At 35.6% G+C, this 25541-nt stretch overlaps 1 protein-coding gene across 15 annotated transcripts; it reads left to right on the top strand.

Annotated features, from left to right (window-relative positions):
• Positions 1-554: 554 nt before the first annotated feature.
• Positions 555-11110, top strand: SWEET2 (Nodulin MtN3 family protein). Of its 15 annotated transcripts, none has more exons than XR_016046126.1 (8): positions 555-883; positions 1388-1424; positions 1531-1747; positions 1891-2049; positions 2264-2383; positions 2586-2719; positions 9939-10305; positions 10516-11110. XR_016046126.1 is itself a non-coding variant. In XM_088854151.1 (7 exons), the coding sequence occupies exons 1-6, from the start codon at positions 826-828 to the stop codon at positions 2691-2693; spliced, it is 699 nt and encodes a 232-aa protein (XP_088710277.1). In that variant the 5' UTR covers positions 555-825; the 3' UTR covers positions 2694-2719; positions 9939-10417. The 15 variants fall into 15 exon arrangements, 7 of the variants coding, with proteins under 7 accessions (XP_088710277.1, XP_020522442.1, XP_088710276.1 ...); XR_002280855.2 differs by having other exon boundaries at positions 9926-10305; XR_016046122.1 differs by having other exon boundaries at positions 7591-10305.
• The last annotated feature ends 14431 nt before the right edge of the window (positions 11111-25541 follow it).

The following is a 25541-nucleotide window of genomic DNA, read 5'->3' as shown; positions in this document are numbered from 1 at the left end:
TTTTAACTATTTTTGAAATTCAAAATTTTATAATTAAGCATAAAAATAGATTGTGGGATAATCCTTAGAACATTTTACATCAAAATTATATATCATGTTAAAATTTACAAATGCACCTTACCTCTACACCTGCGGATGCATCCGTATGCCAACTGCACCCTAAAATAAATGAGAAAGAGATTGATAAAACCAATGGAGAAAGAAATTGATAAAAGGAATGGACAAAAAAACACAAGCTTTACAAACATGTGAAACATATGTGATAAAAAAAAAAGAAAAAATCTAAGTTCCAACCTATGTGATAAAAAAACATGTGGGTTAGATAGATTTTCACCATACTTTTCACCCAAAATTAACCCATTCCATATCTTTCTAATTTTTTCCAGGTCCGTGAGTATATCAGGGAATTGAGGTTATCAGAGGTGGGGCCACGTCATAGTACGTCGGGACCCACACGGCTCCGCCTTCGGTGTTTGCTTTGATGTTCCCTCTTTTCTCGCTTCATTTTCTCACATGTCCAAATCTGTGGGTCTCCAACTCTTTTAAATACTTTTAGAGAGAGAAAGCAAGCTCCTTCGTCGATAGAGATCTAGACCGAGAGAGCCGTGCACTCGCCTGTCTGGTTCTAGAGAGAGACATATAAGGTCCTGTCTAGAGAGAGAGGGTCCTGGAGGGAAAGGGAGAGACAGCGAAGAGTAGAGGGGAGGTGGTCTCTGTAATTGTAGAGAGAGAGAGGGGTTCTGTTTCTGTGGTTTTAGATAGAGAGAGAGGAGTGAGGGAAGAGAGAACCTGCAAATTTTCACATTGTGTGGATTGACATATCTGATGATTTCTTCTGAGCTAGACGTCTACAACGTTTGCTGCAATGGAGTTGGAGTTGCCGGTATTCATCTTCGCACTCATCTGTCATTCTTTCTCTCTCTCTTAACTCTTACCAGGAGACTCCATCCATGAGGAAAACCAATTTAAACAAAGAAGACCCCAAAAAGAGTGCCCTTTTTTAAAAAGGCATATTAATTCCCTCTCAATCTTCTAATTTGTGGAACCTGAAATGCTTTGAACTTACAAAAAGCTGTTGTCTTTTATTAGTGGAAGCCATGAAAGATGATAAAGTTTTGTTTCTTTTTAAGGACTTCTTTATTTTCATCAGAAATTGGATTTTCCTCTCCTCAATTGGGTCATGTGAGACCTTCCCAATAAGCAGAATAATCCAAACCAGCAACAAAGAATTACATTGTGTTACAAATTGCACATGTTATGGCTTCTCTCTCTCTCTCTCTCTCTCTCTCTCTCTCTCTCTCTCTCTCTCTCTCTCTCTCTCTCTCATCTTCAATTCAGGCGCTAGCTGCTATTAAAATTGCTTATGTGTATCTCTCTCTGTTTGCAGGGAACCTATTTGCATTTGTGCTATTTTTATCACCTATGTGGGTATTCGACGCCATCTCAAAGCTCTGCTTTTCGATCATCAAAGCACATCTGACCTCATGTAATGGCTATTGATAATTATGTTTTGTTTCTGTTTTAACACAGGCCTACATTTCGAAGAATCATAAGGAATGGTTCCACTGAGCAATTCTCTGGCTTGCCCTACATATATGCCCTTTTAAACTGCTTGATATGCCTCTGGTATGGCCTCCCTGTTGTGACACAAGGCATGCTCTTGGTTGCCACTGTCAATTCAATTGGGGCGCTTTTTCAGTTGGTTTACATATCTCTCTTCATCACTTATGCTGAGAGAAGGAAAAAGGTACTTTCTCTTGTTTTTTTTGAACATTAAAAAAAAAAAAAAAAGGGTACTTTCTCTCAATTCTGGATTCTTGTTAACAACTGAGGTATTTGCTGGTTGATGTCTTTATTCTTTTTCTTCCTCCTTTTTTTTGTGGGTGACAGGTGAATATGTTGGGCCTATTGCTTGCTGTTTTCAGTTTATTTGCAGTCATTGTTTTTGTTTCCCTGAGATTCATGGGTCCCTCACTGAGGCAGTTGTTTGTTGGCTACTTGAGTGTGGCTTCGCTTATATCCATGTTCGCTTCCCCATTATTCATCATTGTAAGTCTACTTGGATGCCTGGCCTTATTTGGTTTGGTATGAAAAAAATTTAAAATCTGCTGGTTTAGTTGATGAATTTCTGAGTCATTAATTCTAGCTGCTATATTTAATTTCTCAACTACAACAGCATATATACGCGATGATAGTGGTCTATGTTTAGCTGTCTCTTAATCCTCTTCCACATTAACGAGCTCGTAATTTCCTTGTGTGCTAGAATTTAGTGATACAGACAAAGAGCGTTGAATTCATGCCGTTCTATCTATCCCTGGCAACCTTTTTGATGAGTTTTTCATTCTTTGCATTTGGATTTCTTAAGCATGATGGTTTCATTTATGTAAGTATCTTCAACTTTGCCTGTTGGTGTATCTTCTTTATACATCAATATTAGCTAACACTGTCACATATTAGGCTCCTAACTGTTTACCTGTCTTTCTACTGATGTGTACATAATGCACACACACAGAGACAGTTACACATGCACATGTACATATATAGTGTCTTTGCAACTTTTATGTTCCTCGAATGGTGAATATCAGGTCCCAAATGGGATTGGCTCTTTGCTTGGGGTGGTGCAGCTGGTTTTGTATGCCTATTACAGCCGTAAATCAAAGGATTCAGAAGAGCCCTTACTTGCATCAGAGTAGTGAGTCTATTAGCAATCAGGAAACAGGTATGGTAAATATGCATTAATTTGTATTTTATTGAGCATGGTAGTTTGTATGATTGAAATCCCTTACCGGCTTCAGTATTATTCCTTCATGACTGTCAATTTGTTCCTAGCTCTTGCTTGTTAATTCTTGAAATTTGAAATGGCATCGTGCAGTTTGCATAGAATTTACTGTGGGTCGGGTCCAACGTACAAGCTATCTTTTCACATGGGGCATCATGATAACCAAATCTCCATATTGGCCTTTGGTAGTGTGTGGGTTTCTGTAAGATGGTATCGTCGAGAGCAGAAATGCATCAAATGGAACCTTCAATGTATGCAGAAAGCTACGACATAGATTGTACGAAGAAAAATGCTGCTGAGAATTCTAAATACTGAAGTAAATGGTGATGCTGAAATCATTGCTCAAATCCTGAATCTTCTTTGATAAACACAGTCAAATGCCAGTGGCTTTAGCAGCAGTTGGAGATGGTTTGGTTTTATATGCTTTGGTATTGAAAGCCATGCATGTGAGCATAGGCTGTGGCATTTTGCGTGTTCTGTATTGCAGTATTGTTTGCATTCAGATAATTTGTTTCACTCATAATCCTTTGGGAGGTTTATTGTGGGACTGCAGCTAAGGGGACAATTTTACTTCAATTAGTGAGACATGGATGTTGATTCGAAATGAAGCAGATTGGTTTAGTTTTGCCATCCACTATTTTCCAAGAAACAAGGGCAATAAATATTCAATAGAAGCCTTAGTTTTCTTATACCCTTTGGTGAATGAATCCTATGACCGCACCTGTTCTGTTCAAACAGTGAATGCAACAACAATGAGCCCAGAGTCGAAAATTTATTCACGAATGTAACTTTTCCTTGGTATATATAAGCACATTTATCAAATGTTCCCTCGAGTCAATCCAGGAACAATACCTTCAAATATGGCTAATATGCATCCTATGTAGTCTAATAAGGAAGCAGTTGAGGAGATTATAACATCACATGAAAGGTCTTGAGTGGCACAAATAAATCTCTAATGGATCTGATCAATTTCTATATAATTTGGAATAAATTATAGTGTTTTCTTTTATCAAAGTGTTTTTTTATGGGTAAAATTGTGAAATGGTCTTCATGTATACCAACTTATGAGTGCAAGTAAGCACGGATTTATGACATCCGAGTAATTGGTTTGTTGGAACACCAATATTCTTGTGAAGATAACCATGCCATGAGTTTTTTATTGCCCAATGAAAAACTAAACGTTCTTCGTTTTGGTTTTGGTGAGCCTTGCCAGCACAAATAAGCTGCCAATCCAGTGTTAACAGAAAATAGGGATGGCCTCACTGATCCTTTCTAGCATATAATTTAATTGACCCAAGTATGAGCCCCTTTACTTTACTTGAATTACAGAGGACTACATATTATACCCTTTTTGTTTTTTTCTCTTTTTGATTGTCCCAGTATTGATGTTTTCATAATTACCCCATCTGAAAGTGCTCTTTGGTTAATTGAAAGGTATAAGAATAAGGAAAAAGAGAGAAAAAAAAAGATCCATACTCTTTCAATCAATTGACTGTGAAATCAGTTGATCCCAGTTGAGATTTAACATGAACATTGTAGGTTGCACAATCATGCTGTAGTCTGAACTGCATCACAACAAGAAGCTGTTGGGTTATATTAGTTGAAGTTTGAACTCCGTACCTTGTAAAATATGCCAGAGTATCCATGTACATAGAATTGAATTCTAGAAGCTATTGATTCTTTAATTGCATTTTAGATTATGAGCTCTTTTGAGACAAGCATGGTAACAGGAAAAGCATGTGTGGTTCTACTAAATGATTTAAATGCTTGGTGCATTATATATCTGGTAGTATACATTGTAACAAAAACTAGCTCTTTGGAAGCTAGGAAAACTTACTCCACACTATTATTCAGGCTGCTTGAGGGACAAACTTCAGAATTCGAGAACGTTCAACCATCAGCATATCCACTTTATTTATAGAGAATCTTGCCTTTCTTAATTGAGGGTTACTTGTTTGAGGACAACTGTAATCAATGCCGTTTGTCATGGATCTTCTTATGTCTAGAATCCCTAGATGCATACATCTCTATTCCATACTAAGATGAGGGAAATATAATAATATATGTTTGCTATTAGTTGCTTTAATGGTCAAAGGTTGGGGCATGATTCCAAACATGCATGAGGGAACAAAGACATCACTTAAAATCTGTAGCAGCTCATGTTACAAACTTAGAACCAAGGTCAAAATACTCAGTTAAGGCTCAGGACTCAGCCCCTGCCTGAGCAGAATAGTCCGAGCAGTGTACAGGCCTTAAAAAAAAACAAATAGTAAAAAAAAGGAAAAATTCAAAGAAATAAAGGAAGAAGGAAAATTGATTTGGGGGAGAGAGAGCAGTTGAGATGATGGAGAGAGATGAAAACAGGTTGTGCAGATTTCCTCCCCCTTTATGGAGAGAAGGAAATGAAAATACAAGCGAAAGAAGAAAATGGCCTTTGGGGGGGGGGGATTTCCACTTGCCTCATAGAGAAAATAGTTGGCAAATTTCTGCTCCCTTTAACACTGAGAGAGAGAGAGAGAGAGATGAAAACGGTGGGCAGATTTCAGAGAGAGAAAGAGAGATGAAAACGGGGGGCAGATTTCAGAGATAGAGAGAGATAAAAACAGGGGAGCAGATTTCAATCCCCCTTTTAGAGATAAGAGGTGTGGAAAAAGGGTGCAGATATCTAACCCCTTTTAGAGATAGAAAGCGAGATGAAAAAAAGGGGGCAGATTTCTGCCCCCAATTTAGAGAGAAATAAAATAGAGGAGACTGTGCCCTCATTTCTATTTTATTAATAGCGCTGAGTTTTTTAATGCTGCTCACATCTGCCACCAACCATCACAAAATAGTGTGTGTACACTCAACAGCCTTAGTTTAAGAAATAGTATAAAATAAAAATATATGAAATCCTCTCAACATTAGGGTAAGAGGCATCAAAGTCACTTTCTCGTGTGTATTTTCTTTAGGAACACCACATGGTTTATTTTTCATTGGCATAATCTGTTATGTCATAGTTGTAATTTAGACGGTCATCATAGATGGCAATCCACACTTCATGCTGTTGTAATTCCAAACTAGATTATGCTCATGTTAGAATAGTCTGCCCATCTAGGCCATTTACTTAACTAACTAGCAACATTCACTATTTGCTCACAACCTGAAAGCCCTCTAAGAACTTTAGAATTATCTCAGATATTTTCACTTTTGTCAGTTCATGGCTCATTTTCAAAGATTGAATCCCTTAAGATGCAACAGAACAGAAGGAATGCCTGTAATATAATCTAAGGCTTCAGTGTCGAATAATCAGACTCTGATTTATCAGTATTGCCATCAGCTCACGAGGGAGCAAAGAATTTTCAAGAAGTTGTAATTACAACTATGACATAACAGATTCTGTCAATGTTCATCCAATATTGTTAACTATAGATCAGATTCATAGACTAGTGTCCTGCCAAAACATGATCTTTAGCAGGATGCTAGTCATTGTACTTGATAGAATGTTGCAAAGAAGTTGTGATGCTCAAGTAGATTTGGAGCAAAAATTTCTGATATTAGTAATTGGTTAAAATATTTGTCTGGTTTGGGCAAGGGGATTTTCAAATCTGTAGATTTTAGTTATTTTCTCTGTAGAAGACATTTAAATAGAATCTTGAATTATCTTATACATGGTTATCACAGTTGACCTCAGTATTCAACTCAAGACTGATCCAAAAAATGAGTCAAATTGTGAGTTGGAAGGTTTCTCATAAATGTAAGTCAGATTCGCAAGAAAAGAAAATAACAAAGGTGAAAAATAGCATTGGAGTATGAAGAAAAAGAACGCAGTGGCTTGCGTTGGTTGACTTGACAACTTCTGGATTTTTTAGAATTTGGGTAGCCTATAGTTATCTGGTTCGAATTTTGGTCCTCTCGAGTCAACTTTACCTAGTCTAATTGATTAAACAGTATCATAAGTAAATCCATAACATATCAAAAGAAAGTACGTCTTATGATAGGACTTACGGGGAGAGAATATGTGTAAAAGGTTAAATACTTCATCGCTCATGGCTATTTTGTTATTTTTATGCTCATGTTCTCATACACCACACAGAATTCCAAGGGCAGATCACTCATGATAATACTTTTGAAGATGTGAGATGCTTTCTTATTTATGCTTTATTAGAAATCAAAGAGTGACTATCTTTGCTGTCATTATGTTGTCTTCGTTGTCTAAGTGCCAATTGAGCTATAGTAAGTAGTTGGCATAGTTGCGGGTTATAGTGGTATTTTTTGCTTGGAAAATATAAGCCATTGCAATCCAGACAGAAGCAATTGAAAATTTTGGATAGAAATTGAAATTTGTGAGAACACTTCGAAATAAAACAAGGTATATTTGATAAGGGTTTGTCTACTATGAGACCATTTACTTTTCGTACAAGGAGATCATAATTATTCTTAACCCTTGGATATGATATTTAACGGATTGAAATGTGTGACAATATTCGAGAAATTTTATTTTGGATATTTTGCCTAGTTAATGACACATCCCCGATCACTCAATTTTGCATCTAGCAGTCAATAGTTGTGATCTCCTTGTACAAAAAGTAAATGGTCTTGTTGTATACATTTCAATTTGATAAACCTAAAAGCGATCGTTAACTAAGTTTATATGTAAGGATGATAATAGAAAACTGTGATCTCAAAGGGCAGTTTTAGATTTTTTTTTTTTTTTTAACTTGGAATAGATGGTGTCATGTAAGGTTCTTTGACCACCACAGAAGTCAAACAAGTATATGTAGATGCCTCAAAAGTGATAAGACTTTTAAGTAGTTTCTATTTTTTATTTGCAGTGTTTCTAAACTCAGACTTGGGTATGAAACCAGGCAAGGCCCTTGTGTGAGTCAGTGAGTCAGAATCAGCTTGGATTTAAGAAACCTTTGGGAACTGGTAAGCCTTGGCGGGTTATCAAGATTTTCACTGCCTGGTTGAGGTAATTCGCCTAAGTCTGAGTCAAACTAAGCAAGTTTAAAACACTGGGTTTTTGAGATAAAACTTTATTTTTTGGGAGATTATTTTGGAAGTAGCCTTGAGAAGGCTTTGTATTATTTATAAAAACCTAATAGGGGGCCTTAAAAGGCGGTTATTAATAGATTACTCCAGGGACCGTACGTGAATGTATGGCATCTCTTGAGCATCTGCCAAAAGACTACTCCGGGGGCCTTAAAAGCGATTTTTAATAGATTTGAACGCTGCGGTTAAATGGAGGGATCGGGTCAACATATGGTTGAAGTGAGGGTTACGTGCCTGAGTTCCATTGGTTTTATAGAAGCCAAATGGGATAGAGATCTGATATATGTGAGTGTGGCCCTTCTAGCCACCATCTTGGGTGTTTCTAAACAGTGTAGTCAGTAGTGTAACAATGAGTGATGCCCAAGATATCTTTAGGGCTGAATGAAAAATAGGGTGTCTTGAACAACCTAGGGAGATTAAAAGGCATAAAAAAGTGGTCATGTCTTTAATTAATATAGCAAATTCTTTTTCCTTTGTGGTGGCGTCTTCTTTTTTTTCTTTTTTTTGTTTTTTTGGGGGGGTAACTTTGGTGCTCCTACAGGAGCATCATGGAGTGGTGCTCCCCGACCTCAAAAGCCACTTACGAGGTGGGTGAGAGACTAAAAAGAGTTCCAAATTAGTCTCCTTCATTCCAAACTACCTTAAAAAATAAATATGATTTGAAGCTCTGAAAATGCTTCAACTCTTTGCTGCCCCAAAATCAAATATGGGCAATCCATTTGAAAGGACAGTAGATCTAAGGCATTCAAAGATTCTTTGGAGCTCCAAACCAAAATTTATCCAGGGGAGCATGTTTGAATATAATTTTGAGTTTTTTGGAGTTCCACACCCATATAAGAAGTTCTTCGTAAAGTGGATGAGGACCATTTTTTGGTGCTCCTGTAAGAGCACCAAAAATTTTTCCTTTTTTATTATTTTAATTTTGTTTACCAGAACAGAGGCAGCATCTGTTTTATTATCATAAGCTTCCGTAGAAATCATCTAGTCAAGCAGTGACTTTACCTAATAATGTAAAACCTTACGACTCTATGGTTTTCCCTCTGGTGTAAATGGTTTCTCCTTTTTGCAGATTTCAGCTTTTGTATAATTCAGATGTATGATAAACGTCTTTTTATTTGTAAAGCAGCTTATCAGAGGTGAACTATATTGAGGGAAAGTGTGCCTTGAGGAGATTTCATCCCTTGTTTTTCTTGAAAGCTGTTCTGTGAATTTAGTTATACACTTTTGCAACAATTTTGATTGCCAATAGTGGTTAAACTTTCATTAATATTGTTGAAAGAAATGAGGATGGCACTGCACAGCACATTCCTTTCTGAGTTCTGTTCTATGTTGCTAGTATACTGATATGAGTGTCAGAGTCTGACATGGATAAAATTGTTGGAAAACAACAATTTCAAAATTTGTCTTTGAGAGGTGCTACATCCATACATCATTTAGAGGTAGCTTTATAATGCTAGGATACTGATATGAGTGTTAGATTCTGACATGGATAAAATTGTTAGAAACATGTATGTCAAATTTGTCTTTAAGAGGTGATACATCTGGACATCATTTAGAGGTAGCTCTTTAAGAGGTGATACATCTGTACATCATTTAGAGGTAGCTCATATTGGATTTTAAATGACAGTAAACACTCTGATATTTTTCTTTTTGATGAAACTTCCATATTAAAATTTCAACAAGAAAAGTTTAGCGAAGTATCTATTCATTAGGTTTTGAAATTTGTTCAGTGAGCAAAAAACGTTTGACAAGTCACTTTGGGGAAATCCCCAAGCATGTGGATATAATGGAAATCTTCATGTGGATGTCATGGAACAACTAATAACTGAATCCCAATATGCATGGGCCTATGAAGGCGGACATACTTGTAAAAAGAAGACAGTCAAACTGGAAGAATTGAACCTAGGAGGAGGAGGCAAAAAAGAAGACAATAAAATGCCCTCAAAAGAAAAAGCTTTTCATGAATTTAAATATTTTTATGCTCTTTTGATTAATATAAGGATCTAATTGTTTAAAACTAGAGCTTGAGCTTCCAATGAACCTAGTTTTCATCCTATTCCAACTCCTAAATGGGGAGATGCAGCCTAAAGAAATTTGACATATTGTGATTTCCAGATGTTATTTGCAGGCCAAAGTCAAGGTGCTCATTTGCTGAAGACTTGCTTCATAGTCTTCCCACTAATGCGTCTCGAGGGAACACTGCTTTCTCCTACATATCTATCCATGACCATGCATTCAAATCCTTTTTGCAGTTTTGCCTGACGTAATTCAGGAGTTTAGGCTCGAATTTCCATAGCTCATAACCTCTTAGGAGACTAGTCCTTTTCTAAGTCCATTATCTTCCTAGTGTGCAATCCCGTCACATTTCTTCCATCCCTATATTTCCCCTCTCATATGAATCCTTCTGTGGGATACCATAATCACAGGCTTCAACAGCTCTTTCTTAAGGTATCCGGAGACAAGGGTCAGAACATATTCCGCCTTTAAAGAATATGGTATGTATTTTTCCTCTTCTGCAGTGATGCTTTTTCGTCTTTTACTTTTGTAATGGACAGCACTGCAAACTGTCATTTTCATGGATAATGAAAGTGTCAGTATTCTCTTTCACATTTCAATGTTAGAATCCTTCTGAGATATTGAGTTTTTTCAATTACCCGATCAACAAAGAAGTCCAATAGTTGATTTGATCCAATAATTGTGGTTAGGGCCACCAAAACGCCAATGTTTCTGAGGATGGAGTTCCTCTAGTTAACTTAAGGCTTCGAAGAGTACACGTTGAAACTATTTTAGTGGTTTTCTTGGTGCATTGGGTTGAGGTTGATTGAGGATTCACATATCGCTTTTTAAAAACCACGTACTGCTCTTCCTATGAGAGATATTTGGATGCAGTTTGATCATGGATATTTAGCAGTGTGGAACACTGGAAAATGTACCATGACTGAGAATTGATAGACCTGAGATCAAGTTGGATGAACTGTTGATTCCTTACCCCATTTGGTTCCTTGGAAATGAGACTCCTGGGGAAATGTGTATCCTGGAATTGGTACCTCCTTGAATTGGCATTTCCTGGAAGATCGGTTTATATTGCTTGCCTAGCATCTGGTAGAGACCTGGAAGATGGGTGTATGTTGTTTGTGTAGCATCTGGCAGAGACCTGGAAGATGCATTTTCACTATTTGGATTATCTAGAATATGCATCTTCAAGAAATTAAAAAATTTTCATTGTATCATTATTTTTTTAAAAATAACCATTCTCAATGTTGTGATTATTGTATATAAGAATCGTTTTGGTCCTTTTAATGGTTGTGCAAGTGAGGAATAAATGGCAACATTGCCGAGTTTATAATATTATAATATAATATAATAATATTTAAACAAGGGTATGATTTGTAAAAAAGGCTGAGGCCCTAAACAATCAAAGTAAGGCGCGCCTTGAAATAGTGTGGAAAGATGTTATTTCAGTACCGAAAATCTTTGTGATGGGGTAAAAATTTATTTTCATCTCCAAATATAAAATTTAAAGCTTCAAAAATAATTGTACATTGAGCAAATCTGTGAACACTTGATAATCTTGAAAGTTGACGGTCTAGAAGATGCATAACAAGATGCACTATTTCTCATTCTTGAAATCCATTTTTTTCTCATGTTCATACATCTTGAGGTCAAGATGAGCAATTTGGGCATTTTTGGGCATCGAAACAACCCCTTCTAGTGAATTTTTGATATTCGCCTTAATTTAATTGCTTAGGGCCTCAGCCTTAAGATAATATAATATTAACATATGATATAATATTAACATATTAACATATAATATAATATTAACATATTAAGATAATAACATAAGGAAAAAGTTTATATAAGGATGCAACCTTATAATGTAGAACTACAGAAGCACCTAAAAAATCCGTCGGAAAAGGTAGTTTTAATGTTGGAAAACCCTTTGATTGATCATCTCGACATCGAGATGTATGACCATGAAAAATAGTGCATTTTACAACATATTATCTACACTGTCCATTTTCAAGATTTTCATATGTTTATAGATGTACTTGATTTTAACCATTTTTTTAATTTAAAATTTTATAATTAGATATAAAAATAGATTTTGAGATAATCCTAAGAACATTTTACATCAAAATTATATACCATGATAAAATTTGAAGGTGCACCTTATCTCTACAGCTACGGATGCATCCATACGCCAACTGCACCCATAACATAATATTATAATAAAAATATATTTAAATGATCACTATTCCAATAATATATATTTTAAATAATATTACTAATAACAATAATAGTAGTAGTAGTTGTAATAATATTAATAATAACAATAATAACATTTGGGTCTATGCATTTCACTTTTGATTTTCAGGAAATGTCAATTCCACATATTTGGGTTGAATTGACATTTCCTGAAATTTGGCTTAAATGAGGATACATGACTTCCAATAGAAATGTCAATTTCGTCTTCTGAAGAAACCAAAGAGGTCAGTCTGGGTTGTTTCCATGGAAATGTGACTCCAGGAGTCTCATTTCCGGGGAACCAAACGGGCCCTAAAAGAAGTGGATATAATTCATTGCAGAAGCATGCAAAACCCACCTATAGGAAGGTAAAGTGGTTCACTCTATATAGCTCCTTCATCCCAAAGACATCTGCGAAATGGATAACTATAAATGAATTCTTTAGACCCAAGTACATTTATGGAAATTCATCGGAAAGCTTGGAGCTCCACTTGTTTTTGAGGTTTGATCTGCTATGGTTCCATGGATGTTTTATGCTGATCGTCTTGCATGTTGGGACTTAATCAGGAGAGAGATTGTACATTTATAACCTAAAGTTCAGTTCTAAGGGTGGAGCCATTTCCGGTTCAGATGTTTGTATTCTGCAGAATTATTAAATAGTACTCTCCATTGCATTGAGCATTATCATCGACCTTTAATTATGTGCTCATCCAGCTCTAAAATGGTATTAGGGAATAAGATTGCCATCTAGAGCATAATGTGCCAGCAACCTCAGCGTTGAGATATCACAAATGCTGCTGCTGTTATAGAGCATGACTTGCCACAGAGGTTTAACATGGTCTTCTTTATAGCATATATATGCTAACGGGGCCCTATGAGAAAAGGTGGGCAGTTGATGGAGTTGATCACCATTAATGAGTGAACTTGTTCATCTCGTTTTTAATGATTTGGAACCGTAAGATGTTAATGTCCACAATGTATTTGGATGAACTTAAATTGTCTGACTTGGGGTCTTTGATACGGGTTAATTTGGATTCGTTTTCCCATTCCTGTTCAAGTGGGATGCTTTACAACTTTTCTCTCACTAGGGAGCTGTGAGTTGTTGTGGGATACTAATAATTCCTATTTTGACCATAAAAATGTCATACACAAACTGATGAACTGAAATGGGCAAATGAACAATAGCAGGAATCTCATTGCATTTACTTCCAGTATGACCTGGTTTCACACCACATTGTCTGGGAATCTCACTGGGTTTGAAGAGTTGGAAAACCCGTTTTGCGGAAAGCCATAAAAGATCTTGCGGCAATGAACAAAGTTGCATATGTTAGTGTGTTTGGCAGGATACAGTTTAGAATTTAGTTGGTATTCAGAATAGAGCTGGCCTCAGTTTTGTCAAACTAAAGTACTCCCATGTGCTATATAACTAACATAAAATGGCAGTGGAGTCACAGATCAAGTTGTAGATATCAAGTGTTCTCATCATGCTGTGATGTCTGATGCACTAAAGTGCATCAAAATGTTCAAATAATGTTTTAGAACTGCTCCAATAGTAGGAAACCATTTAGTTAAAATCTAATAGTTGCTCGACGGCATTACACTCAAAAGGACAAAGAAGAAGAGAATCCTTAAAAGCCTGATAGTCCGAAGTCCGATTGCTGATCATGCCATCAAGAGATCAAGGGTTATTTACAGAAGGTCCCTCAATGTCGTCGCACCAGCAGGTTTCTCCTGCAAATTAGACAGAAACTCACCACATTAGAAAACCTTACAGAGATTCTGAGCTATATAGTAGCAATGGCTTGTTTACTGCCACTTTGAACAAGCCATGCTTATCTGTCATTAATTGTATGAAGGAAAACTCACACAGGGTGTCTCTCTTTCTCTCTCTTCCTCTCTCTCACACACGCACCCACACACATACACACACGAATGAAACTCTCATAAAGGACGCTGTCTCTCTCATGTATATGAAAGATAATTAGGGCCACCCTCTTTCATCTGAAGGGAAACGTGCATAGGGGTCTCTCTCTGTTTCTCTCAAGGATAAACCAAAATCAAATGGCTTACTTGGCCGATGGTCTCTTTGTAGTGTGGGAGGGGGAAGCCGCGCTCATCGTAGAGGATGAGTCCACTAAATGTCGGAAGCTCACACTTCTCCCCCATCAAAATGGGTCGCTGCCATACAGGCGAGATTGTGTTGCCAACCTTCTGTTGAAGCTCACCACCTTTCTCGAGAAGGGGAGGTTGTGCCTGCGGCCCCCCTCTTCCTCTACTGCCACCCCACCTAAACAACACCCTTTTTAGCATCCCCCATCCAAATGCTCGTCCCCCCTCCATTTTCTCTTCTATTTCTTCTCTACTGTTTGTTGCCACCACCCTCCTCTTTGTGGTGGTGCAAAGGCATATCAGTGCCACCCCCATGCAAACCCACATCAGGCTTTTGCTCCCCCACACCCACCCCTGAAGTTCCTGTTGTTTCACTAGCCTATGCCAAGCTTCCATTATACTCTCTCTCTCTCTCTCTCTATACCTGGGGCATTTGCAGTTAGTAGTAGAGAGAATGGAGGAGGTGGTGGGCATTTAAGGAGAGGTCCCATCTCATTGTTGGTTTCATTCCTTGTTCCCTAAACATCTCGTGATGTCACCGTTGGTTGGGCTTTGTACTTGGTTTTTTGCAGCTCGTTTCCCTGCTCACTATAGGGTGGCAACATTAATTTTGGATTAATGCTGCCATAAGTATTGTCGAAGTTAGAGAGAGAGAGAGGTATCCTAGGACTGAGTGGTTGAAAGGAAGAGTGTTTGATAGAGAGAGAGAGATCCTAGGACTGTGAGTGGTTGAAAGGAAGAGTGTTTGGTGTGTGTTTGAGAGAAAAATGTGGGGATGAAGAGGGGCGATATACTGTGATTCTGACAGTCAAGAGGCTATTGGTGCATCACATAGAGAGAGAGAGAGAGGTGTGAATGTTATTGGTATAGAGAGAGAAGAGAGAGAGAGAGAGAGAAGAGAGAGATGTGAATGTGATTGGTTAAAGAGAGGGAGAGGATGTTGGTAAATTGTGCAGTTTTCGATAGTGTTGGTAAGTGCGCTTCTTTACTTCAGATTCACTTAGGCGTAGCTTAAAGAGAACATCATATACATGCCCCATTTGACATTTTCTCTTCCTTTTCCTTTAACTACAGGGTAACTGCCCTTTCCATTTCTTATCACCAGATCATCAACCTCAACTACCGCATGTGCTAGAAGGTCCAGAAATAAAGGATAAACCAGTGTTTGTAAAATCGAATCGGAAGGGTCAATCGGACATGAGCCTTGAAGCGATTTAACCGGTCTAACCGGTAAATCGGCTGATTCAACCGCTCCAATCAGATAAGTCCAGAATGATTAAAAAAATATTAAAAAGGTAAAAAAAAAATCTACTAAAATATAAAAAACATATGAACAATGTGACTAAAACAAAACACACTCAAATGAAGTTGAAAATTAATGAAAATGTGGATTTAATTAATCGATTTGTGCCTAAGGGTATTTTTAAATTTTTTTGTTATCAAAGTGAGTATCAATGATCAAAATATTTTTAAATTTTTACTATAATGTAAAGAATATTAAAATAGTGTTAAAAAATCGACTTGACCAACTATTTTTTTTAAAGAAAATGATCTTTCTTTTTTTGAAAAATTGACCTTTTTTTATTTTTTATTTTAAAAGAAAATAATCTTTTTTTTCTTAAAAAGAAAATGAAAAAAAAAAAATGTCATATATAATGTAAACCCTTATTTTTATCGACTAAGTAGTAAATGTTGATCAACTAAGTAATAAATGGCATATAGTTTTTTAACCATGGTGGTTTTTTAGCCAATGGTTTTTTAAGAGAAAACAACGCTCGGGATGGGATTCGAACTGATCAACTAAGTAACAAATGACGTAAGGTGGTTTTTAAAAGAAAGCAACACTCGGGATGGGATTCGAACTGATCAACTAAATAATAACTGACATATGGTTTTTTAACAATGGTGGTTTTTTAACCAATTAATGGTTTGTCAAAACTAACCAATAAGCCATTCTAACGCATTTGATATGAATATGAAGTATTATTCTATTTAAAGTTTAAAATATTGGGTTACCACCAAAACCGGCTAAAATAGGAACCGGTCGTTGGCCAGTTCCGATCTAACCAGCCGACTAGCGGTTAGATCAGTCGGTTTTGCAAACATTGGGACAAACTATACAATCCAAATATATATGAATTAATTATGCTTCAGTAATTATTAGTAAAATTTCAAATTCAATTTGTGAAATGGCCTTTTTGAGACCCAGGCCCATGGGGGGTCTGACATAGGGGTGGCAATTGGGTCGGGTCGACTCGATGACCTAGCAGCAACCTGACCCTGGTCCCGGACCAAGTTTTGGATCCAATGCGTTGGGTCCAAGTCCAAAACCCTAGATCCCAATCGGATCTGGGTCAGGTTTGTGTCCAGGTCGACCCAAACTAGACCCAACCCGAACATATCCATCCACACACACAAGCATGCACGCACATATACACACACAAACTTGGTTTATCCTTAAAGGAAAAAGTTTGTATAGAGCCGAGGCTCTAAAAAATCAAATTAGAGCGCACCTCAAAAATTTTACTAGAAGAGGTTGTTTTGATGCCCAAATATCCTCAAATTGATCATCTCCAAGATGCATGGACACGAGAAAAAAAATGGATTTAAAGTTTTGAAAATTGTGCATCTTGTAATGCATTTTTGGACTGTCAATATTCAAGATTTTCAAGTTTTTATAGATTTGTTAATCTACACTATTTTTCAAACTTTCAATTTTATAATTAGAGATGAAAATATATTTTAAGGCTATCACAAAGATTTCCAATATTAAGGTGCGCTCTACTTTGATTGTTCAAAGCCTGGGCCCCTATAGAAACCATACCCATATTTGAAATATATATATGATTTATATGTATAGTATTTTTTGATCTATACAATATTTTGATAAATTTGCCTATATAAAGGCGCCGTGTACTATGAGACTATTTAGTTTTTATACAAAGAGGTTATAATCACTTTTAGCCATTGGATATAAAATTTAATAAATGAAAGTACGTTGCAACATTCGAGATATTTTATTTTAGATTTTATCCCCAACCAATGATACATCTTCAAGCATCTGATTTCAAATCTAACGATCAATGATGGTTGTGACCTCTCTATATAAAAAAAAAAATTGGTCTAACTCTATACACCTCCATATTTATAATGTGTGTGTATTTGAAATATATCTTTTGAGTATTTTTCAAAAAAAAATTTAGGTTCTAGACACACGACACAAACCAGGTCAAATCCAGGTCCAAGTCCAAAACTCTCGACCACGAGTTGGGTCAGGGTTGGGTCCAAATCTAGGTTGACATAGACCTGACCCAACCTATTGCCACCTCCAATCTAACATTAACTTGGGTTGGTCATATTAGGAGACCCATTGTACGAACTTGCGGCCTTACCCATTCGATCCCAATGACCACTTTCTTCTTTTGGTAAAAAGTCAAGAAAGCAGTGGTATACCCTAATGACCACTTTCTTCTTTTGGTAAACAGTCAAGAAAGCAGTGGTATACCCTAATGACCACTTTCTTCTTTTGGTAAAAAGTGAAGGGATCCTCAATTTCAGTTTTGGTAAAAAGTGAATAAAGCAGTGGAATCCGCAATTTCAGTTTCATTTCAATGTGCATTAATGTGTTTGGCCGAGCCCAACGTGGCCCAAGTTTTCCATTTACCCCAAACCTAATAAAGAGTAATAAATATTGATTGGACAAATTCATAAATGTGTACGTGACTCCGAATTTACTCTTTCAACGGTATTTTACTAGCACCAGGATTTTAGTACGCGTAGAAAAGAGGTAACTTTGGTGCTTTAAATCTTGTGATATTTCTGCATTTAAATCTTGTGATATTTCTGCATTTGTATATGTAGGATACTTTTATAAACCTTCTATTTCCTACTATCTTCTATCCTTAGGACAATTTTTTTGTGGAGAATTTATATGTGCATTAACTCTTACCAATTAGGGGTAAATATTGTTTTGTGATAGCAAAGTTTTTATGCCTTAAAAATAAGAAGATTGAAGCATATATATATATAGAAAAAATTAATAAATATTGACTGCTATAATGAATAGTAATATAAGGAGAATCCAGTCGTTAGATCTTCATCGAATGATTCAAAATACATATCACTATTTTAATTTTAATTTTTTTCTATAAATCTGATTGAGATGAAATTTTGGTATATATACCTAACACTATTGTGTACCACATAAAAATGTTATTTTTAATAATTTAAAATGACCAAATTACCCCTGTCATTTTTCAAGGTTATTTTGATCATTTTCTATTATGAGAACTATTTTTATATATTTTTTAATTGTGCACCTTATTTTTTAATACACACATGTAAAATTTCATTATTATTTGATTTCTAGAAAAAATATTAAAATTCATATAGTGATATGCATTCTGAACCACGTGATGAAGATCTGACTGCTGAGATTCCACCTATATTACTATTCATTATAATTGCCCAGTTATATATATATATATATATATATATATATATATATATATATATATATATATATATATATATATATATATATATATATATGAGTTTGTCTAGAGTTAACAATCCCTCAAAATACAAGAGTTCAAGTTAGAAGGGGTTGTCGGGTGTATTTATCAAAATAATCATTATTTTTATTAAAAATTTATTGTAATTGATAACTTTACCATTAAGCAATGGTAATTTTGAAATTTTCACAAAAGTATAATGGCATTTTAGAAATTAGTGTCGTGGAACTTTATTTGTATAGTGTCTTTGTCCTTTAGTTAAAATTTCAATTTTACCCCTTATGGAAATGACAAAAATACTCTGAGTCTTATAATAACATTTACAAATTTGCCCCACAAAAGTAATTTTTTTAAAAACATAGTCAACAAAATTAATAAATCCACCTTTCATAACTCTCTCTATCTTCAACTTGTGTAATTTGAAGGGTTGTGAAGTTTAGAATATATATATATATATATATATATATATATATATATATATATATATATATGAGAAAAGAAGTTGTACACCCAGGTGTGTACTGCTACAGTAAACATCCACGGCCCAGATTGACTCTGAGCCGATCTGACGATCATGGATGTCTGATAGTGTTTAAATTTTAGTTTTTTTTCTACAAATCCAAATCAATTGAAATTTTCGAAGTTTGATCTTCTAGAATAGGAACATCTACGAAAAATATCAAAAAAACTTTTACATGAAATAAATTAACCAAAATACCCCCAAAAATTGTCGGGGAGTATTTTGGTCAATTTTATTTTCACGAATGATTGTTTTTATATTTTTATTAGGTGCGCCTTGATGAGAATAACACAAACCTAAAATTTCAAGTGATTTGGATTTGTAAAATAATAATAATAATAAAATCAAACATTATCGAGCATCTGTAAGCGTCAGATCTGCCACAGAATGGCCCAGATTCAATCTGGGTCATTCGCATATGGGCGAATGGGCATACAGCAGTGACTATATATATATATATATATATATATATATATATATATATATATATATATATATATATATATATATATATATATATATATATATATATATATATATATATATGATATTCTACTCCCACGGGAGTAGAATATTCATTTATTCCTTTAGGTAAAACCCCACTTAAAAATTAATTTTAAGACCTCAAATTTTGGGAATGTAACCTCCTCAACCCATAGATTAACCTCAATAAAAAAAAATTATAATTATACCATCTATGCACTTGAACAAAATAATGTTTCGAGATTGAATAAAGACCATCCAATTTTTAGAGAGATCTACATGCTAGAAAACTCAAATTTTAAACCTTTTTAGAATAATCATGTAATAATTATTAAGTGATTACCAAAATTTTAGATTGAAAAAATCCTTCCAAAGTAAGGGAGCATGGTATACATGCTCATATACATAGAATCACATCTCTCTCTCCCTGGATTTAGTTAGATGATTTCAATGGCTGCTGGTTGTCGGTTTGGTATTTCTGACTCCTATATTTGATCATGGGAGTGTGGTGAAGTAGCTTTAATTTTCAAGCAATGAGTAAGAGATGTTTTGGGTATAAAAACAGCAAAAAAAGAACCAGAAAGGTTGGCATCAACTTCTTGTCCTGGTGGTTGAGGACAGCGTACAAGGTTTTAGCCGAGCCACTACTCAACCCAACAACCGTGAGAGAGAGAGAGTGATCCATGTGTTGAGTCAAACGCTTGTTTATGTACTTAAAAGACTTTCAAGAAGCTGAAAGAGACGTGGGATGATGAATGAAAACCTTCCAAAACCTAAAACAGTTGCAAGGGTTTGATATGCTAATGGATTACCATTTGCATGTTGTATGGCCATGGAGGGCTGAACTAATTAATAGACAGAGCCAATCGTGTACACGTAAAAAAAACTTAGGTAAAAATATAAAAAGGGTCAAATTGACTTAAAAATTACAAAAAAGGTAAGTTACAGTAGACTTTTTTTTTTTTTTTCCTTAAAATGCCATTCGGTTCAGGGATACCATTCCCAAAATTATTTTAATTTTTTTTTCTTATTTTTTAGTTTTTTCATTGTGTCTTATGTTTTACGACAATTGGCAACCGGTTCGAGGTCCCTATGCTCAGATTGCCAAGATTATGGTGTTATACCACATTATAGGCGGTCCGAGGATGGAGATCTCAGACCACTCACTTAGGCTCAACCTAGTTAGTAGTCTGAGGTCCTCATCCTCGAATTGCCCACACTATAGTGTTTGACTACATTATAGGCAGTCTGAGGATGGAGACCTCAGACCGCCTGTAATGTGATGTAATACTACAATTTGGGCAACCAGAGGATGGGGACTTCGGACCGCTTGTAATGTGGTAGAAGACCACAATGTGAGCGATCCAAGGATGGGGACCTCGGACCGGTTGTCAATTATTCTAAAACATAGGACACTTCAAAGAAAACTAAAAAAATTTAAAATCGGTCTAGGGATGTTATCCTCAGATCGAGAGGCAGTTTGGAAAAAAAAAAAATCTACAGTAACCAACCTTTCTTGTAATTTTTTTTAATCACTCTTTTTGTATTTCGCCTTTTTTTTTTTTTTTTTTTGTACGTAATTGGCTTACAAGTTTAAGTTTGTGATTTGAGGAGGGAATCGGAGAAACCATGGCTTCCAACCTATTTGCCAAGGATGTTTTATGGTGAAGCCTTGTTCCATTAATATAGGAAGCTTTTTGTCTTTTTATGGATTTCTTAGTTTTTTATGGAGCCTTGTTCCATTAATATAGGAAGCTTTTTGTCTTTTTATGGGTTTCTTAGTTTTTTAGGGAACTACTTAAAACCCCATTAGGAAACTCACGCATTTGGGTTGCAGCAAATAGGAGTCCTATTTTGTGAGAAACCTAAATCCTATACTTTATAAGAATCTAAAATTAGGAATGGGATAGGAGGGCCTCATGTAGGTGTTATCTCTATGTTCTTCTTCTTTATAAAGAAAGCTCAGAGGGAAAGTATACGAGTGCAAAGAGAAAAGCTGACTTTTTTTTGCAATAATTTGGGTTGGTATTGAAAAAACCTTGTTTTAAGGATATTTTTCATGTTTGCATGGTGTTTTCTTATTAGTGGAAGAGAAGTTCGCTACCTCATGGACAATCGGTGAACCACGTAAATCTTGATGTTTTGTTTTTTCAATTTTCTGCATTATTTTTTTTTTTCTTATTTTTGCCCAAACCTTAGTTTTTGTCATCTATAATTGGTATTAGAGCCCTAGGACATCCTTGCAGGCACAAGATATATGATAAATCACAGATTTTTTAATATTGGCTAGAGGAAGTTCAACCAAAATAAAAACTAAAAATCTGATGGCTCAAATTTCTCAACCTGAAAGTTGAAAATGCATGTGATGTTGATAAAAGACATCCTATGGTGGATTTAATAAATGGTCAATAAAAGAAACCTCTAAAGATGGACCAAAAAAAATTTGATGAGAAATATGAGTTGGCTAAGGTAGATACTCTTTTGGCTTTGGATGAATCTATTTTATTCAATATCTCCTCAAACAAAGGGTAGAGTATTTACATGACAAGCTGAAAAAATATTATAAAAGTAAGTATCTTTCTAATAAAAAATTTTCATTGTCAGTAACTTTATAATCTCAAGATGTGTGACAATGATTCTTTACGAAGGCACTTAAATGACTTTAATGCCCTGATTAGCAAGTTGATTCCACTAAATGCAAAATTGATGATGAAAAAATAAGGCAGCCATATTACTTTGTCTTATGCTCAAATCATGGGATAGATTTATCATGAATCTTAGTGGTGCAAGTCTCTTGAATTTAATTTCGTTCTTTCAGCACTTCTTACAGTGGAGTCTAGGCAAAAGTATGGTTACAAATTTCTATGAATATATTTGTAGCACAGGGTAGATCAAAGGAGAGACCTACAAGAAGGGGCCTGTCTAGATCCAAGTCGAGAGGCCTGAAGAAAATGAAATGTTAGCATTGTGGAAATGTAGGTGATGTGAAGAAATACTAAAGGCACAATAAGGAAACTAGGAAGCTCTTAATGAAAAGCCTAGCTCAAGTAAGTTGATAAAGTCTACCTTAAGTCATTTGGTTTGACTTTGTGTAATGAAAGAAGAAATTGCAGCTTTACATGTTAATTCTACTTGGGAGCTAGTATTGCATCTTCCAAGGATGAATGTCGTTCGTTGTCTTTGGGTCTATAAGTCTAAACTAAAACATGACGGTGGTCGAGAGAGACTTAAGGCTAGACTAGCTGCTAAAGGATATAATTGGGTTGTCAGAATTGATTTATCTATAACATCCAATCCTAATTATTGTGTCTGCTAGTGTTTGAATTGTGATAACCATAGCCATTGTGCATCATTGGCCTATTAAACAAGATATGAAAAATGCTTTTCAACATATATTTATGAAGGAACCGGTATTTATGAAGCAACCTCTTGGCTTTGTTAGTTGATAATATCAAAATCTTGTCAACAAATTAAAAAAGGTTTTATATAGTCTCAAGCAAGCACTTGGGCCATGCTTGATTTTGTTTTATTTATTTGTCGCTCTCCTCAAGGTACTATTATCCTTCTGTTCTTCATTAATACCATTATTGTCACAAATGATAACTTAAATATTTTAGAATGGTTAATTTTTCAACTCGGAGGGAATCTGCCGTGAAAGATCTAGAACCCCTTCACTACTTTCTTGGCATTGAGCTATCTTATTTTCCAATTGGAATTTTTTATTCACAAACCAAATACGCGTGGGATCTTCTTGATTGTGCTCAGATGCTTAGTGCCAAACCTATTTCAACATCAACAGTAATGAAGAATAAAGTTTACGGGAATTGTGATAGATTTCTTTATCGAAGCGTCATAGGTGGACTCCAATCCATTACCATAACATGGCGTAACTTTCCTATAGAGTTAATATACAATGTCAATTTAAGCATGCCCCTATAATGGCACATTTTCAGGCAGCTAAGTGCATTCTCAATATCTCAATATTATATAGTCCTTTGGTGTGCAGATTATACGCTTTCTCTAATCTAGGCTGAGCCAACTATCAAAGCATTCGTAATAGCAACAACTAGTTTATGTACCTATCTTGGTTCTAATTGCATACCTAGGAATGTTAAAAAACAATTGACTATGACTCGTTCAAGTGTTGAAGTTGACTACAATCTATGGCATCCATTGTGGTAGAATTAACTTGGCTTTCTTTATTCTTCAGGACGCTAGGGTGCCTTTTCTGTGAAAAATTTAGTACTCTTTACAAGACAGTTAATCTTATTTTTAACCAGACAAAGCACATTAAGTTAGACTACCAGTTTATGTGCAAAAAGATTGCTCTTAGATTAATTCATTCGTTTTGTTTCCTCTCTTTATCAAGTAGTTGACATCTTCACCAAACCTCTGCAACGTGATGTTTTTCAATATCTTTGCTTCAAACTCAGACTTAAATGTTTCCCTAGCTGAGTTTAAGAGAGGGTAAGAGAAATAAGATCCAGCACTCGTAGCAGGATAGAAATAATGATATTTTCTTTTTAAGACAATCATGCACAACACATGCAAAAAACCATGAGATAATGCAATAAGACAAAAGTATATATACGTAGAAAAGTGTTGACACTGCAAATTATATATGAGTTCTCCTCTTTTGCAATTGTATTACTGTTATATATGCAATAATAGAAGGAACCACCATTGTGCGGAGTACAATTATTTTTCAAAAGTTTCTCTCCCTCGAAAGTTATTAATCATGTACCCCTCAGGTACATGGGTAAGGTAAACAATACTTGGCCCAGTATTTTTCAAAAGTTCCTCTCCCTCTTAAAGTTATTTATCATGTACCCCTGGGTAAGGTAAACAATACTTGCTCCTGTATTCTTACATAATAAAAGAGAGGCACCACCCCCTTATCGCTCTCTTTGTCCAAAGGGGGTGGATTCCCCGCACCCTAACCCAGGTCATCTCTCCCTTTATGTATGTAGTCGATTTCTTGAGGCCAGAAATCCACCCCCTTTCTTTTCTCTCTCAAAAGGGGATGGAGAACTGTTTTCATTTCTCTATCCCTACAAGATATAGAGGGATTCTTGTGAGAGAGAGTGAGGGATGCCTATGTGGGGGAGAGATTGCAGACAAAAAGCTTAGAGAGGGGGTGTATGTGCGTGTGAGAGAGATGCATGACAAAGAGAGTAGCGAGGTGTGAGAGAGATGCATGGCTAAAGATCTCTATCCTTTCCTTTTCGCCATGTGCCCATGGCCATGCTCAAAGCTCTTTATTCATTTTATGTTTCCTTTTTTATCTCTCTTTCTTTTTTTTTTTTTGCTTTTTTAATTTTTCATAACTACACTACTCGGCAAAGCCACTCATGCTCACCTGAGCTAAGGTAGAGTTTGTAACCCAAGCTGAGTTTTCAACTATTGATATAAAGATATGGAAAAATATACAAAAAGACCATTTACATTTCATACAAAGAGGGAACAATTATCATTGTCCATGAGATTTCAAATCGGATGGTTGTAAAAGTGTCATTAACTAAACTCAAGGTTCAAAAAAATAATTATCGAACTTCGTGAAACATTTCAAGCCATCCAATTTAACATCTAATGACTAGAAGCAGTTGTGACCTCCTTGTAACAAAGAGATAAATGGTCTTGTAATGCACAATCCCTAAAGATATTGCTAGCATTAATGGAAGCTGAAAGATTTCATTCTCATGCGGGAGCATATTGTCCATTTACTGCATGGGTAATATCAATTTAGGAATAATTTTAAGATTTCCATATTATTGGGATGTAACCTCTTAAGCACACATCAATGAATTAAAACATCCATATAGCAACCTCTATGCTATAGTGTTTCAACATTTAACAAAAA

The sequence above is a fragment of the Amborella trichopoda genome, chromosome 12 (genome assembly GCF_054954075.1).
Source record: "Amborella trichopoda isolate Santa Cruz 75 chromosome 12, AtrichopodaSantaCruz75HAP2 v2.0, whole genome shotgun sequence".
Taxonomy (NCBI): Eukaryota; Viridiplantae; Streptophyta; class Magnoliopsida; order Amborellales; family Amborellaceae; genus Amborella; species Amborella trichopoda.
This window is presented reverse-complemented; position numbering and strand designations above follow the sequence as displayed.

Bases quoted from the DNA above. Each gene is read 5' to 3' on its own strand.
- SWEET2 (XM_088854151.1), top strand. From the start codon at position 826: ATGATTTCTTCTGAGCTAGACGTCTACAACGTTTGCTGCAATGGAGTT. The intron at 2,050-2,263 runs GTAAGTCTACTT...CTTGTGTGCTAG, and splicing joins CTTCCCCATTATTCATCATT to AATTTAGTGATACAGACAAA. The intron at 2,384-2,585 runs GTAAGTATCTTC...GGTGAATATCAG, and splicing joins AGCATGATGGTTTCATTTAT to GTCCCAAATGGGATTGGCTC.